Genomic DNA, 17177 nt, shown 5'->3' with positions numbered 1-17177 from the left:
TTGATGCTGATCAAGAATATATATACTTTATAGGGTCGGAAACGTCTCCTTCACTGCGTTGCAAACTTCTGACTTAAATTATAATACCCTGCAAGGGTATAAAAATGAACATACAAATGTCTAAAAATTGATTTTGAAGTGATCCTCAAAAGTTTTTTTGTCACTTTTAAGATAGAAGATTCTTAAAACCTGACGTATAAAATATATTCTGAGGCCAAGATTTAAGGCCTGATGATCAAAAACCCTGGAAGAAGTATATTCCGGTTCTTGGTTCAGGCATTTTTTAAAATGGAGGAGGTGCCTCCACCTGCTTATTAAATACATTGTGGGACGGTAACTTAGTAGTGCTTACTAAATCACTAATTAAAATTGCTCTGTAGTTGAATCCTGTTCGCAAGTTTTCAGTTTGATCAAGCTCAACTTATCGAACTTTTGTAATCAGAAAACTAATCATATAAGAACTTCCTTAGCTTTCCCTAAACATATTGAGTGGAAAACTCAGTTTCGAAACACAGACCAAGTTCGACGGCAATCTTGGCCAATGAATTTCATGAGTAAACTTTGACTTGGAATAGAAATTAAAACAATTTGCTCGGGATGTTTTGTAGTCACACCCCGGCACAACCGTGCAAAATGACGGGGCAAAAATTAGCGGATGCCATGACTAGACACACATGGAGCACGGCACAGCCCAGCAGACGCATGTGTCAGCTCTGTCAACCACAACAGTGAGCTATGCACGGTCTGTGGCAGAAGAGCTGTCATCCAGGAGGCGGGATTAAGCCGCGGTGACTGCGTCGAGTTTTCTAGTCTTTTGGTTCCCGCAGAGATTGATTGAACATTTAATTTCGTATTCTGTCTACAAATCTAGGTACTGCCTGGGTTGACCTCCTTGGCAAGTCACGCAGACTATACGAAAATTCGTTCCACAAAATTTTAATGTTTAAATACGTGTTTTGACACTTTATCAATCTTTAAAGAGAAAAATAGTACACCAGTTTCATGTATTATTTAAGCAGGTTTTAATGCTATTGCCAGTTTCCATATTTTTTATTCTCAAGTAGTTATTTTAATATATACCAACCAAAAATCAACATTTAAAATTAAAACAAAACTCTCCCCGTTAAGAAGCTTAACATTTTTGTATGCTATTTCGGTAAACCAAACAGAAATGAAACTTCATAAATAAACCCAAAAATGTGGGCTACTTAGCACCTCCCATTTTACGTTCACTGCCAAGGCAATTTTCCTGGTTTAAAGTGGCCATTGAACGGGGGAAGGGGGAAGCAACTTAAAGCGGGCCAAGTCAAAATTTTCAAATTAATGTAAAGCGTGTCATGCCTGGCCTAAATACACCCCCTCGATTCCCGACTTGCTTCCCGACATAACATAAATCGATAGCTCGACATTTGGCTGCGCGGGGTAAACACTTTCTTGGGGTAGCACCAGAGCACCATTTTGTGGCGTGGAATTATGGCCGGAAATTGCCTTAAAGTGTCAATCAGTGTAAACGTTCTTAATAGGTATTTATTTTTGCCATTTTAATTACCCCGCCCCGCTGCTTAACGCCTTTCTGCCCACCTTTCGTTGTCGGACAAACAACGAACCGATGGAAACGACTGATGATGATGGCTTAATTACTTTTTCGAGAAAAAGAACTCATTTCCGAAAGAATTTTTCTCTGTAAAAGTGTGTACATTGGATGGGTTATTAAAGATATACCGTTGAGCTATTTACTATCGATTTTGAAAATGATTAGATGACAAGGTAATGTGATTAATGCGTGAGATTTTCCATTTCTGCTGCATGATTAAGGTTGCCCTTGGGTAATATTGTTGATAACAAGAAACGAAAGGAAACTGCTTTGGGAAGCTAATATTTGTGTGCCCTTGCGGTTTGCCAATAGATCTTGGCAATGAATCAAAAATCTTTTATAATGATAATAAAAGATTCAATTCGGAAAGCTTTTCTATATTAGTTTTGATAATTTGATTTATGGGGTCGGAAATGACTCCTTTGCGGACTAAAATCATAATGCCCTTCTAAAAAATTGGATATATTCTATAAATAAATATCCATATCTATATTTTTATATCATAATTTTTTAGATAAAAATATCATATACCCTGTAAGGGTATAAAAATAAGACGAATTTTTACAAACACAGAACTTTAATCCTAAATACGACTATTTATTTTCTGAAAAACAATGAAGACTTTGTTTTGTTGACTTGCTGACACCTTTGGAATTTCGATAATGGCAAGAGGAGACATAAGTACAGTGGCATCGAAATAGAAATAATAAAATTATTCTAATTCAGGCCTTAAATCACAAGTTTCTAGTATACAATAGATTAAGCTCTCACCAAGAACTTTTTCACTACTAATTTTTAAAGTTTACTTAGTTATGGTTTGGAGAGGTTTTTAAAGAATAAAGCCCACTGTATTTGGCAGCGATTGGGGGATTATCGAGTGCGTGCCGGTTTTAGTTAACGAATTCAACATTTTCCATTGAATGGCAAAGTGGCAAGTGGCGTAGCAAACTTTCAGGGCGGCACCGAGGCCCCGAGCAACTGTTAGCACAGACTAGCTTTCGTAATCGCACACCGGAGAGTTCCGGAACCGAACCTGGTAGATGAGGGCAGGCTAGGTGGAGAGGGGGTTTTAGGTGTTAAGGGTGACTCCATCTCACCTCCAAATGTGTTTCCGTTCAACGCATGGATACGTGTTTCTGTTTTTGCCTCCATTCGATTCAGTCTCTGTTTGTTGTTTACGACAATGCCCAAGTCTTGGGTCCTTAAAATGTAGGTTCAGTTTATTAGTTTAGGGTTGTCGAAAATATTATAGGTATTTATTTAATTTTTGGACTTTGAAAACTAATTTTTGTTATGTTTTAATATAATTGTGAATGTCACATACGAAATACTCTTAGGTTACCTGTTTCTGTACTTCTGCTTGAAATTTGATCCTTAAAAAAAATTTAAATAAATAAATCTAAGACAAGACCTCTTGACACTTATAAAATTTGTATTCCCTACATATCGATGTACAAAATTAAACAATTAAAGTTTGCTTTAGTCATTCCTCTTCGCCCGGCTTTGCAGCTTTTTAAGAGCCTTTTTCTCTCTCGAATCAATCATGTGGCATATCACCTCCGACAGCTTTCGGAATGCCACCAAGCCGGCGGTGCCGGTCGAGAGATCCAGGTGCCGGAAGCGATCGATGTTGCATGTACAGCCGTCGAAGAGGAAGAATGACGAGGACACTGAGCTCTGAGCAGAGTCGGGACTATGCTGAAAGACTACGTAGTTGCCCCAGGGCGTCATCGTGAGCACCCTGTTGGCCACCTTGAATGCGGAGCCCAGCAGCCGATTCAGGCTCTCCACGGTTCCACTTTCGGATCCAGCGACGGCCAGGAGCTGTGGCTCTCGATGGTAGCCAGGAAAACGAGTCAGGGACCCGTTTCTCTTGCGTGCATCATGGAGTTCTTTGTTGTTCAATTCTTTTTGTTTCTGGAAGGGAGCTTGCTCTGCTCGGCGGCCAGTTTCCGATGAAACGGATGTGGGAAAGTGTTTGTTGGTCACTGGAGCCATGGATTGCTTGCTAACTGTCGTGTGCGGGGATATAGCTTCTGACTTTGTCTTGAGAGCATCCTGTGGGTTTGGGTGTCCTTTGCTGGGAAGTATGCTTGGGCTGGAAGCCCTGATTGAGACATCTCTTGACGTTATCAAATTTGTGGCTGCCACTTTAGAACCTAATCGTATGATGGCTGATTCCTTTTCAGACCACTTGGCCTTGAGGTCCTTGTCAGCATTGGATGCTGCTTTGGAAATTGCAGTAGAATCGTCCAAGACCCTGGCGCCGCCTGCTTCCCTTTTGAATTCAGTTTTATAGTTTGCAGCTGGGATTCTGCTTAACTTCACGGGTTTTCTAGAGGAGTTTCGCTGTGTTGTATTTCCCGAATCCTGAAAAAAGGCTCCCGAATGTTTAGCTTCCTTAAAAGTTACTTTCGGTTTTCTTGCCACAGTTGCTGGAGGGATTTTCTTTGAGGTTTTCAGGCTTCTGGTGTTCGATTTGGTGGCTTCTGGTGTGGGAACAATCGGTTTCTTGGATGGATTGGGCTGAGAACGTGTGGGAGCTTCAAGTACTCTATTCTCGGCTGCTCCTGCACACTGTCGTGGTTCCAAAACTTGAAACTTCTTTGGATCATTCTCCTTTTCGTCTTCGCAGTCGCTGCTGATCTCTGTCAGACGATGGTCTTGCACAGTCGCTCCTAGCTGGTCGCTGAACAAAATGGGTTCATTTAGGGACTCCACATCGCAGGTATCCACTTCCTCGGGCAAAGGTGACGGAACGAAACCCTGGGGGCACTCGGCGATGTTATTTATCCGCACCGCATGCACAGAGTAGGCCGATTGCCTGTTCGTCTCCTGGAGCAGATTGTGAAACACGCTGAGCATGGTCAGTCGGTCGCGGAACATGCGAAGCGTGGCCCACTTGGCGCCCTCATACTGGTCCTCCTCCACGTGAGTGCCGACAATAGTGTGCCGATAGGGATCGAGGAGGTAGTAAAAGTCATTCTTGAACCACATGGCGTATATCTGACTGTTTATCTGGAACACCAGGTTGCCGAATCCCTCGAGAGCATCCGTGCAGTTAGCCTCAAAATCCGTGCTAACGACGTCGAGTTCGTTTTCCCAGTGACCCAGTCTTACACCAGGTATAAGCTGGAGAGCTACAACGAACTGCCCTATTCTCAGTTGGGTGGGAAAGGTGTCCAGGTCAATGGGTCGCCGCTCCCTCAAGCAGTCGGACCAGCTGCTGAAGCATAGATCGACTCCGTAGCATATCAAACGATCCAGCATATGGGTATCCCAGTTTGCCGGGTGATCGATTTTGCTGGCCAGGATTGAGCCCACGGCCACCATCAGGCTGCTGCGATTTTTCACCGTCCCATTCTGGTTGAGAGACAGGTGGAGGGTGGCCTTCAAGTACGCGTAGCTCTTGTTTACCACCTTGAATTCAACAGATCTGTAGCTGGAGTCCCGCATATAGATTCGTCCATCCGGAGTCTTCAGACGCACCACCACCAGTTCGCGGATGGTGAAGACATCCTTGGGCGTAATATCACTTAAATTGCTGGCCAGATAAACCACACTGTCGATGGTCTTTAGGCACACCAGCATGGCCACGCCGTTGTCCTTATCACCCCGCAGATCATCCCTCCGCCTGCCCTTGACGTCCAGCACAAAGAACGACTTTCTGCGGCGCCATACGAGCAGGTGACCCACCCGGGTGAGGAGTAAGCAATAGCGACTGGACTTGAAGAAAGCCTGGAGAACACGCTTTAAATTCTTGATGGTGTGTGGCCTGGTCGCCTCACCGAGATAACGAGGCTCCACAGCCATTGTGAAGGTGTGTCCTTCGAGTTTAAAATTCCTTTTGATGCGCTTCTCCTCGTTGGTATAAACCCCGGGTTCGAGGAGCTGGTTTCCAGGCTGATCATCATCGTTCGGCTTGTTCGTTTCGGAACTGCACTGGTATAGATCCATGCCCTGCTCCAGCAACATGTCCATATTCTCCGCCGTCCAGTCAACCTCCGGCAGGACATAGATCAAGGCGAAGGCTTTCAAGTAGGTGGCAAAATACCTAGCGGTTGCCTCCGCTTCCTGCATGGGACTCGTCATGGTAGCATTCGAGCAAACCACACCCACCGGACTACCCAGAGAATCAGCCTCCACTGCCGAGAGACTTGGAACCTTCTCACAGAATTGCCAATTATTGCAGTTTGGTCCTTCCAAAGGGTATGTTCCATATACTTGCTGATATCTGGGGACGAGGGTTCGGTTAGGCAATCTCAATGTGGGGAGTTGTTCCTTTAAACCCTACGTATTCCTATCTGGTCCCTTGGAGAACCGAGAAGCACAACTCGACGTAGCGGCCAAACGGTAGAGATCCGGTTGGGTCAACAACATCCTCGGCTCAAGCTTCCGGCTGTCTGGACTGAGGCTCAGAACTTAATAAATAGTATTTATATCGATTTTGTATATTTTAGAGCTACTGAAATTTAAGGTAAGTATTGCAGAAAAGAATCCCTGATTCACAATTGAAGTTATCAACATTGTTTACTCAAGTTACAAATTATACCCTTGCAGGGTATTATAATTTAAGTCAGAAGTTTGCAACGCAGGAAAGAAAACGGTTCCGACAATATAAAGAATATATATTCTTGATCGGTCGAGACGATCTAGCTAAGTCCGCCTGTTTAGTCCCTTAGTTTTTAAGCTATCTAAAGAAAACTTTGCACATAGTCTTCTCAAAATTCTCACTGTCGGAGCGGGCCATAGGAACAATCGGAGTATAAATAATGAAAGTTAAAATTCCTTTGTTTTTGTTCAGCATATATATTTACCGTATGTGTTTGTTTTGTTTTTGCATTGACTTTCATTAAGTCGTTTAAGTCAACGTACAATTTTGTGGTCAATTACCTTAAGTTACCTTCGTCTTTCGTACCTATTGACTTTATTAACATTCAACAGGTAAGCTCTAATAATCCCCCTGATAAGTGATAAAGTAAACAAAATCTCCCATAAATAACCGAGAATTAATGGAGAAGACAGTCAGTTACATCGGCAGCTACCTCAAGATGCATTCTTCATACATTTGCTCTGTGGTTCTGGTCGCGATCTGCTTTCTAAGGGCCAACGTCAACGGCGACTGCTGCACATCGTTCTTGGACCTGACCTACAAGGTTAAGGACGCCTCCTGCGGTGCCGTTGGAGGTCATGGTTCCTCAGACAGGTGCTCCATTACCATCTGCGCCAACGGTGCCGGATTGGTAGGAACCTGGTGCGGCCAAGGGCCCTGTAATCCCTTTGGATGCAACTGCGATGGTGGTTGCTTGAAGGGCGATTGGTCAAAGACCTTTCTGGAGAGGAACAAGAAGCACACCATCGAGATATTGGAGGAAAAGTGGAGAACCGTGGATCTTGGTACGGTGGTTAAGGGACTTCCAATACCAGCTTTTAACTTTAATATTGGCTAAATCAAATATTAATAATTAACATAAAATACTACTCCCTTGAAGTTATATTAATCGAATGACAGTATCATCTAGCTGCCATAGGGATGATGGGTTAATATTAAGGAAAATGTAAAAATTGAAATATAAAATTGGGAGGTAAATGTAACGAAAGATGACTACTTCTTTGTTTTTCAAATATATATATTTTTAAACAGTCTTTCGGGAATAATATTTAAATGACTTTCTTGTTCTTGTTAAGTCGATACAGAGAACTAATTTTCATTATAAAGGATAGTAATCTAGACCTGATTACAAACACGCTTATTAATGCAAACCCGTTTATGGGCATCCCTTATGAGCCACTGCACCCGATTGGGTTAATGTATTCACAAACATCAACTGCACACACAACTCATAAATAAACTCATTCGCACCCGTGCTGGCCAGGTCCCAGTCCTCCTCTCACATCCGACCATCAATAAAAATATATGGCGCTGGATTATATTTCCATGAAACGACTTTTGCTTATGACGAATATGCCTTGGACTCGCACACGCTCTGGGGAACAACAAAAATGAATTGAATTGTGTCGTCCCAGACTCTTTTTCTCACGTGCCACATTCCCCTGTATCATAACTCATTTCTAAAGTGTTTAATGCAATTTTCTTGAAATAAATACAAGTCTATGGGGCTTGCAAATCGAAGGTAAGCAGGTAAAGTCGTAAAATGAGCCTTTAAAAAGTTAAGTAAAGCCTTAAATTATATTTAGAATGAGCATACATATCTACCCGAATTATTCAATATTTAATAATTCAACCATTGTCACCTACACCACGGCTAAGGCCGCAGGATTGTTCCCATGGTATAAATGAGAGAAATAAATTATATTTATCAATGGAACTCATAAATAATATTTATTTACGCATGTGACAGGGGATGGGCCATTCGCACACCTTGCTGACGTTGATTTTCATGCCTGGGTGTCTGTGTCTGCCTGCCTGTATCCTGCCTATCGTGTATCCCTGCTCCTTGCGGCTCGGGGAGATGTGTCGTCGACGTCGTGCAAAGCCCACAAAGCATCAATCAAAAGAATTAAATACAATTATAATTGTCTGTCACCGTATCGATATGAAAAGCCAGCCGCAAAGGATTTTCTGAGGCGCGATAACTTTTTCCGGGGCGGAACCCACGCACCTGGCTGGGAATTTTGTATACATCACTCATACGCAGTGTTTCTCATGTATTAAAAATTAACCTACGCAGTTTTTAACTTAAATAAAGTAAACATTTTTACACAGAATATCTGTTTATGACTTTTTTCTGTAAAGTTTTTTATTTAAAACTTTCATATTGATTCGAAGTAAAAATATAACTCATACGCAGTGTAGATTTCCGAGTAAAAATATTACTCATACGCAGTGGATAGCATATGTACATATATAATATATATTCTATTTTTCATGTTTTGTTGTCACATTAATTATTTTATTATTTGGATTGATTTATTTATATATTATATATTATTATTTATTTATATATCATATATTATTGTTTTAAAAATCTTTAAAATAAGCACCATCCCAGGCACTTATTAAATTTACATTTCTAAAGATGACTGTCGTGTTTAATTTTCTTTCTGAAATGAATAATCAAATTAATCAAATAAATTCCTGTCAAGCTGATAATCTCTTGAAGAGATTATAATTGCTTTTCAAAAAGTCTTTAGATTTAGAATCACACTTGTGATTCGGTAGTTTCTTGTGAGGCCAAGAGCTCGATCCTCCCTTATCCTGATTTCACATGACCTGGTAAAACTTACCCTGGGCTTAAGGGTGACTGTCAATTTTTCCATTTGGCCTGCTACCCACCTGACGCAGCTGGAGGAGCAGTGGGAAAAGCCAAAAGTAAAATGGTAATTTGAATGGTTCTGCAAAGGATGCACCTCCTTTGGAATGTGACCACTCCCCCCCTGGAGAAAGTTACTTTTTTTTTCTGGCATTCCTTTTAAGTGAATTGAATTGAGAACAAACTGGAGAATGGCTGTGCGCACTTAGGCACAGGGACGACTACCGCAGGGCCTGAGAAAGTACGGGCAAAATGTTTAATTTCCGGATGCACAGTCCGTTGAATTTAAAGGAGCCAGCACCCCGAAATGTATGCAAGCAGGAGTATCATGCAGATGCTTCCGGCACTTGGCAACATGCAAAAGGTCAGCATGGGGGTATGTACTCCAGAGGTCATGGCTTGGACAAAGGGTGTGTGCTGAGTGTGTGTGTGCAGCTGAAAGTGAAGCGCAATTTCCGGTTCCTGCGCCTCTTTTTGTGGCCAATGTGGACGCTTCAAAAAAGGAGAGCAAAAAAGAAAGATTTTATTTTCATTTATATATTTGTATACTCCATATAGACTCCCCTTGATTATGTACATAAACACTTTTAATTGATTTATTGCCTCAGGCGTAGTAGCAACCCATTAGGTCCTTGGGCATACAACGCATGATATTGAATCCATTGTCCGTCATCTTGAGTGCCGCTGCTCGGCTGCCATACTCGAGGGCATCGCGTAGTCCCATCTTCGCCTGCTGTAGAGCATAAATGGTGGCCGCCGAGAAGGTGTCAGTCATCCCAATGGCGTCCACGATGTTGCTCGGAATATGAGCGCCAACCTTAAAGTATGTATCGTCCGCCTTCAGGCAGCTGGCGCCCTCCAAGTAATTGCTGTATATGATGATGGGTTTCTCTGGCGGCGGTTCCATGCAGCGTTCTTCCTCCGTGGGCTCATCGGGCGGCAAGTAGGGCATCTTCCGGGGCTGAGTCTTTTCCCACTTGGAGCTCGCCTCGTTCATCGCATTCCTGACCGCCCAGACGCCCTCGCGTCCATTCATAAACGAGTAGACGCGAATCGTGGCCCTCCTGATGAAGACGTAATCCGTCAGACTGGCCATGAGCATGGTCGACGGGTGCAAGTTGTCCAGGTCGACAGAGATGACGATTCGCAGATGGGGACAGCGTTCGTTGAAGTCGCGTACTGCCATTATCATTCGCTGCGTCTCGGCGGGATTGCGGCTCTCGAAGTGGATCCACGAGTACTTTTGGTAGTCGACAGCGCCCACAAACTGTTGGTACGTAAGCTGGTGGTGATGGTTGGAGAACTCCAGCATGGTGCTGGCGTCCGCGTCTCTCCTAATAATGATGCTCCGATGGGCCGGATAATGGTTTGTCAGTGGGCAGTGGCTTATGTCGATGCCCTGCGAATGGAACCCATTCAGCAGGCTCTCGAATGCCCGCACATTGCTTAGGACACCAAGGAACTCGCAATCCAGGCCCAAACGACGCCACACGGTACAGATATTGGCCGCCGGACCGCCTCGCCGCCACCGGCCGTCCTTGGTGCGTTGCTTCTGGCCTGGAGTCAGTGGCAGGTCCACCATGGTGATCATGTCCAGAGTGCAGCAGCCCACGGCAAGGACACACCGCTTGGGCGGCGGCGGCGGTGGTGGCGGCTCTCGCGGTAGTCGGTATACCTTTTTCACGGTTATGAACTCCTTTACAATCTGTTTTTTCATAATGGATACCTCTGAATTTTGCCTACCTCCAAAATAACTGATTACTATTTCAAAGGGTTTTCTGGGCTTTTTATCTATATAAAATATATAAAATAATAATTTAAAATATTTGTACTTTACCTTAGCAATTTTCTCGCTTTACACAGTTTAATTATTTTTATGCCTTTTGAAACAATCCTTCTGCTGGTCAACTCTTTCCTGTTTACTGGCCCATTAAACTGGGCCAAGAGCATGCACATTCGAATGACCAGCGTCGAGGGCCACTCGGTGACAAAGTTTGAGCGGTAATTAGACATGAACAATTGAGCCGAGCAATGGGCAAACAATAAACACTTATTGCATTGGCACGAGTTTAATGACACTTCGCATCGGTGGCGATGACTCCTCTCCAGCAGCAGCAGCAGCAACAACGACAACAAGAACAATTGCAAAATTAAACAAAGCCAGCGCCAGTCTAGATGGGAAGCCTCCTTCACCTCCACTCCCCAGGCGGCAGGACAAATTGGGCCAAAGGAGAGCAAATATAGGGATAGGAAGGATGATGTGGGACGGGCATAGCATGAGAACACTTAAAGAAAACATTATTGGGAACACAATTTTAATTAAGAAATTCAATTCTTAGAAGAACATATTTATATAGAAGATTTTAATGGTGAGCCACTGTTTCATTAAATATGGAAATAACCTTATGTTAAGCTATAATTTTTATAGTTTTAGTCTCGCCATTTCGTTCTAGACCTTCCTAGTTACTCTTTTTTAGCTTTTACTTTCAGTTAAGAAAACTATTACATATAAAATTAAAAAATATAATTGTCATTATAAAAGTCAGCCTTTAATATTTTATGCTCAGTCATTAGCTCAAACCTAAAATAATACACTACCAATTATTTTTAATTGTTTTTGTTTGTTTGATTACAGAATAAAGCTTAAGACTTATAATAAAGAAGATGGTCAACATCGGCCACATATTCGTGTGGGCCTTGCTCTTGGTGAGTGCAATCACATCGGATCTCTAGAGATCGCCATCAGTTAATGAATATTTTTCTGATTAACGTTCAAGGCCATTACTTTGGGCACTGATCTGATCTCTGTCGGCCTAAAACATTGAGAAGATCAATGTGAAATGCGACCAAGGCAATGGCATGTTGGTCGAGATTGAGTTCTCGGAGGACTTCGAAGGAGTCATCTACAGTCAGGGATACTTTAACGATCCCCAGTGCAAGTAAGTTTTTTTGTAAATATTCGAGAGTATTATTATATTATTTTTGTTTCTTCGCAAGCTATGTGAAGGGCGACAAAACTGGTTGCAGCTTTGTATTCTCTGTGCCATATAACGCTTGCGGCAGCAAGCCCGCCTGCTTCGTTTGCGCCTCCGTCGAGAATATCCTGATCATCCAGAATGACAGGGACATTCAGAACAACTTCGATATTGCGCGGAAAATATCGTGCAGTCGAGGCGATGAGCGGGAGAAGACCATGTACTTTAAGCCATTTGTGGTAGTCATGCTGGAGGTCATTTCCGTGGACACTCCCAGTGGTCCCGTTAAGTGCTGGTTGGAACTCGGCACTGGGGCTACGCCCAATATCAAGCGAATTTCGGGTAGCCTTAGCCTCGGAGCCGACATTACGTTCACCATCAACGTGGAGCACTCGGAACAGCCTTGGGATGTCAATATACTGCAGTGTTACGCCTCGGACGACATGGACTTCGAGGACCGAACCACAAAGAGGATCCAGCTTTCGGACAAGCGAGGGTGTTCAATTATAAAGAAGATTTTTGGGGAGTGGAAAAGATATAAGGGAGGATCGAGTCTCACCTCCACCTACTACAACACCCTGAAGGCGTTCCGGTTCCCCGACCGATTCCAAGTCTATCTAAAGTGCGACATTGAGCTTTGCAATGGTGCTTGCCAGAGGGATAACTCCTGTGACGATTCCAAGAACCTCTACTGCCCCGAGGACCTTACAGACCCGCGGAGGGATCCCGCCTGTGGCGGTTCCAAGAACCTCTTCTGCCCCGAGGACCTCACAGATCCGCGCAAAGATCCCTCCTGTGGCGATTCCAGGACCATATCGTGCCCCGAGGATTCCACAGACCCGCTGTGTCTACAGAATCACCTCAAAAATACAACGCCAAAGCCTCGCTGCTTCCCGGGCGCGACTGATAGCCGGTGCCCCAGAGTCACGACTCAACCTCCAGCATCGGCAAGAACTGTTCCTACTCTTAGGCCCACTTATACCCCTTTAATTCCAAGAAAACCAGAAACCACTTCCAAGACAAATTGCATCCAGGGCTCGACAGATATAGATTGCCTTAACTGCTTTCCCGGCTCGCCAGATCCGAGATGTCCAAAAATTCCCACAACGAAAAGGGCCGGGTGCTCCGAGGGCTCCGACGACATAAAATGCCAGCCGGCCACTTATCTCCCACCGTCAACAAGGAGAGTATCAATTCCAACGAAGCCAGCCACACCAATTACTTACGCTCCTCCAACCCCGAGGACTCAAATAACCACTGCCAGGCCCGATTGCTTCCCGGGCGCGACTGACAGCCGGTGCCCCAGAGTCACGACTCAATCTCCAGTATCTGCAAGGACCACGATTCCTTCTTTTAGGCCCACTTTTACACCTTATACTCAAAGAACATCTATAACGACGACGAGGACGCTGATCGACGCCACCACGCCAATTTACTGTTATCCAGGTTCCATCGATCCACGTTGTCCAGACTCAGGATACAGAGGCACCAGCCGAATTCCTGCCACATATCTGCCACCATTGAGCGATACTGGTTACGATAGAACCATTCGTAACGCAAAGACCTCCTTCTTCAAGGAGATCAACCACTTGGCCTTCTCGGACAACAATGTCTTTGAACTGGACGACGACGAGAACGAGCCATCGCGCGTGAAACGCGAGCTGAGATCCGATGACCAGGAACTGGACCACAACGAGGACCTCCTCTCGCGGAAGATTGTTAAGCGCGAGACAAACGAGCGGCCATCAGAGCAAGAAGTGATTTCCCTGACCCTCGGCGTGCGGATGGAATTCAGTGTAAAATAGTCGTCGGAGGTCTAGTAGCCGTTAAGCGTATCCATATTATAATATCTCCATACACCGATATGTATTTAACCTATAATTGATATTCATTAAATATAAACCTATTGTACATACAAATGTAGAGCTCGGCCTAGTACTCGGGGGATAAGGGGCAGTCTCTGAGGGGATTATATACTCTCAATAAGGCAAATTGTAAATAGGCTACTTGTCTCACATACAATTAAAGTTGTACGCACCGTTTGTACTTTAATAATTTAATTAATTAGTTTGATAATTATGTGTGGGAACAAACGCTAATTGAGCTAATTGGAGGAGCTGCTCTTAAGACTCCAAATATTTTACTAATTATGTCTAAAAATTTCCTTAAATTATATGAATCGAGTTAAACATAAAACGTGCTTTCACCTACTAGTTTCTACCAGTGAATCAAGGCAATTGTGACCGAGCATGTTGGATCGAACGCCGGCCACAAGGTGTCTACATAACAATTTATAATGGTCGACTGGCTGTCCAGGACCAGGCCCACGACCAGGACCACAGGCAACAAACAAACATCCAAATGGCGGGCAAAAAAATAACGAAAGTGGCGAGAAAAATACTGGATAATAGCGCCAGACGGCTGCAGTGCCATTTCTCAAGCTCAAGCACCCGACCGAACCGAACGACCCACCGATTGCGTCGGCCGTCAAGTCAGGGACAGGACACTGGAACATTGGGACACTTCGACACTGGACAGTGGACTCGGGGACACTTGGCCACCAGCCAGCCCACTCACTCACCCCTCTCGGGCTGCTTGGGCGGTTCATGGTCTGCCAGTGGCCAGGTGAGTGACCAGTTGTTTACACGCCGCACTCACGCCGGAAACTCAGCTTGTCGGTATCTCAAGCGATGGTCTGCCGAGCAGTGGGTTCACGTTCAACCGTATCAGTTCCGAATTTACCGGCAAGGCAATCGATATGGCTGCAGTTGAAATCAAATTTACATTTAATTTAGAGCGTCAGATCCTGTTACTCCAATGAAATTCAAAGGGGGAAAAGTGGGTTTCTTTACTTCACTGGGTTTTAGTTACTTAGATGGATGAATAAGTGGGGACAGTTTGGTATGCATTTCTCTCAAAGAGAATAGGTACATAGTTTTTATTAAATTAAATTGTGTATTTTATATAGTAGTTGGTTTAAATGTACTTAAAATAGTAAGCATGCAGGCTTTTGTGATATAAATTAAGCAGACATCTTAATGAGGCCAGAAGTCTTTTTATTTTTCAATATTTTATTATTAATTATAAGGCTAGAATAATGTGTGATTGTAAAACATATTTTCTGTCTAAATCTTGCTCTCGGTCTTCCGTTATTTCTATTTAATTCATTCCACTTTAATTTCTTTAGGTAATACCTGAAGATAATAGCCTTAAGTACTTGTAATTTGATTGGAAACTGAATATCGAAAGGCAGCCGAGCATAAATATACATACACCTATTCATCTCGTTGTGGTGAACACACATTAATAATCCAAGCGAAAGTTGGGTGGGAAGGAGGGTAAGTCAGCGCCATCGCTGAAATTTATTATGCGATGCTATTGATATTTTAAATAAATGTTCCGTGACATGGATGGAAAAGAGATGGGACTGAATGGATGCTATAGCCGCATGTTGCCACAGTCGATGCCGATGTGTGTTTTGTTTTTGCTACAGGAATTGAACTATTTTTTCCTGACATCGTTATTGTCGCTGTGCACCTGCCAACTGACCTTGTTTTCTTTATTTGTTAGTCCGTCCTCCTCCCCCTCCACCATATGAGAAATGCAGTTGAGAAAAACCCACAGAATCGAATCCATTTTTTATGAAGACAAAATGGTTTTCTAGTCGCATCTGGTTGGCTTAAGCACCCCTCTCAAAGCATTGTTTTCGGGTAATTGAATAATCCTCTAGGTAGAAGTTGGATTTTTTAAAAAGAATATATCTGAAAAACAAGAAAGAAAGCTAATTTTGGCCAGGCAAAGTTTGTATACCCTTGCCTTGCAGGTAACAATTAAAATATATCATAACTAAGCCAAAAATTCATTAATTTCGATTCGGAAAGCAGTTTTGTGTTAGTTTTCATTAATTTAAAAAAACTGCATACCAAATTTAAAATTTTAAGAAATCAAAATTTTTGGCCATTTCTGCTAATTTTAATGATGTAACCCCTTATCAATTTCGCAAAAATGGCCAAAAAATCGATTTCTTCCGGACATGTCTAGAAAGATTCGCATGTTAATGCTGATCAAGAATATATATGGTTTATGGGGTCGGAAATGATTCCTTGACTTAGAAAAATATTATTTTGTATTATAAAATCGGATTTTTTATATTAAAAAACTTCTTGATTTTTTTTAAATTAAAAATATCATAACTCGGCCAAAAGAGCGTTAATTTTAAATCGGAAAACTGTTCTGTGCAAGATTTTCTACAGTTAATAAATCTGCATACTTCATTTAAATTTTGAAAATTCAATTTTTTATCAAAATCAAAAATTTTAATGATCAAATTTCGCAAAAATGGCCAAAAAATCGATTTCTTCCGGACATGTCTAGAAAGATTCCCCAGATGATGCTGATCAAGAATAAAGATACTTTATAGGGTCTGAAACGTCTCCTTCACTGCGTTGCAAACTTCTGACTGAAATTATAATACCCTGCAAGGGTATAAAAATAAATCATATAGCCTAAAGTTTCACTAAAGATTTATATGCTAAATAATTAAATAATTTATTTAAATAATTGAAATAATTTAAGTATTTTTATATTGTTAATAGACCCTCAAAGTATTTTGTTTAGCAAAACAAAACGTTTTCATTAAAATCTCTGCAAATGTGGTCGTTCCCTTTCATTTAGGGCAAGTCGTTCCCTTTTATTTAGGCTGTCACATGTTCCGTCGGGACATAGGCTAGCCTTTAATCTCATCTCAGACCGCGGCGAAAAGTCCATCAAGTGTTGTACTTAAGTGGGCCAAATCCCCTTTAAGAATCCTGCTCGAGCACTTTTGTGGGGCAGCCGCTTAAAGTGTTTCGCGACGCGGAAGGCGTGTATGGGTGCCTGCCTGGCGGCGTGGCACCTCACAAAGAGGAACAAGAAGGATCCGGAGCCACCCGGAGCAGCCCAGAGCACCGGTGTGCTCGGTGCTCCCTGCTTGGGGCTCATTATTTCCCCGAGTAATATGCTAAAATGACGCGAACACACACTGGCGGAGCGCGCAGACGTCTGGCTGTCGGTTAAGCGCCGGGCTGGGAAATGTTTTTAATTGAAAAGAACTTGCGAGGCGTGCCTGCACACGGAAAACTGGTGGTAGGGAGTTGGGAAATGGGTAGCGGAAAAGGAGGAAAAACTTGGCTAGGGTTAACACTGCACCGTGTCGACACTTTGGGACAGGCGGGCCAGATGCGTCAGGTGCGCCAGGTGGGTTGTTCCCCGACAGGACCTGTCACGCTGGTAAAATTGTTTTTAAAGCCCGGAACCCACCTGGAACACGGCTAATTTCCATTTGTTTTGTTTCAG

The 17177-nt window shown here is 43.1% G+C and overlaps 4 protein-coding genes across 4 annotated transcripts; 2 read left to right on the top strand and 2 right to left on the bottom strand.

The window, feature by feature from the left end:
• Positions 1-3008: 3008 nt before the first annotated feature.
• LOC108075071 (uncharacterized) lies at positions 3009-6111 on the bottom strand. The gene is made up of 2 exons (XM_017167352.3): positions 5889-6111; positions 3009-5828 (listed from the first exon to the last, which is right to left on the bottom strand). Exons 1-2 carry the CDS (start codon positions 5972-5974, stop codon positions 3074-3076), a joined length of 2841 nt encoding a protein of 946 aa, XP_017022841.1. The 5' UTR covers positions 5975-6111; the 3' UTR covers positions 3009-3073.
• Positions 6112-6634: 523 nt separating this feature from the next.
• Positions 6635-7075, top strand: LOC108074985 (protein Diedel-like). Its single transcript, XM_017167217.2, has one exon. The coding sequence runs from the start codon at positions 6646-6648 to the stop codon at positions 7042-7044; it is 399 nt and encodes a 132-aa protein (XP_017022706.2). The 5' UTR covers positions 6635-6645; the 3' UTR covers positions 7045-7075.
• A 2314-nt stretch (positions 7076-9389) lies between these two features.
• On the bottom strand, positions 9390-10638 carry LOC108075118 (ketohexokinase). Its single transcript, XM_017167401.3, has one exon. It carries the CDS (start codon positions 10583-10585, stop codon positions 9473-9475), a length of 1113 nt encoding a protein of 370 aa, XP_017022890.1. The 5' UTR covers positions 10586-10638; the 3' UTR covers positions 9390-9472.
• An 894-nt stretch (positions 10639-11532) lies between these two features.
• On the top strand, positions 11533-13648 carry LOC108074986 (uncharacterized). Its single transcript, XM_070285039.1, is given in 4 exon segments — positions 11533-11807; positions 11866-12512; positions 12630-12963; positions 13228-13648. Coding segments are annotated over 4 exon segments (1677 nt in total).
• The last annotated feature ends 3529 nt before the right edge of the window (positions 13649-17177 follow it).

This window comes from Drosophila kikkawai, chromosome 3L (genome assembly GCF_030179895.1).
Source record: "Drosophila kikkawai strain 14028-0561.14 chromosome 3L, DkikHiC1v2, whole genome shotgun sequence".
Taxonomy (NCBI): Eukaryota; Metazoa; Arthropoda; class Insecta; order Diptera; family Drosophilidae; genus Drosophila; species Drosophila kikkawai.
Note: the sequence above shows the minus strand (reverse complement) of the source record. Positions and strands in the feature narration are given on the sequence as shown.

Bases quoted from the DNA above. Each gene is read 5' to 3' on its own strand.
- LOC108075071 (XM_017167352.3), bottom strand. From the start codon at position 5,974: ATGTTGTTGACCCAACCGGATCTCTACCGTTTGGCCGCTACGTCGAGT. The intron at 5,829-5,888 runs GTAGGGTTTAAA...CCTCGTCCCCAG, and splicing joins AAGGGACCAGATAGGAATAC to ATATCAGCAAGTATATGGAA.
- LOC108074985 (XM_017167217.2), top strand. From the start codon at position 6,646: ATGCATTCTTCATACATTTGCTCTGTGGTTCTGGTCGCGATCTGCTTT.
- LOC108075118 (XM_017167401.3), bottom strand. From the start codon at position 10,585: ATGAAAAAACAGATTGTAAAGGAGTTCATAACCGTGAAAAAGGTATAC.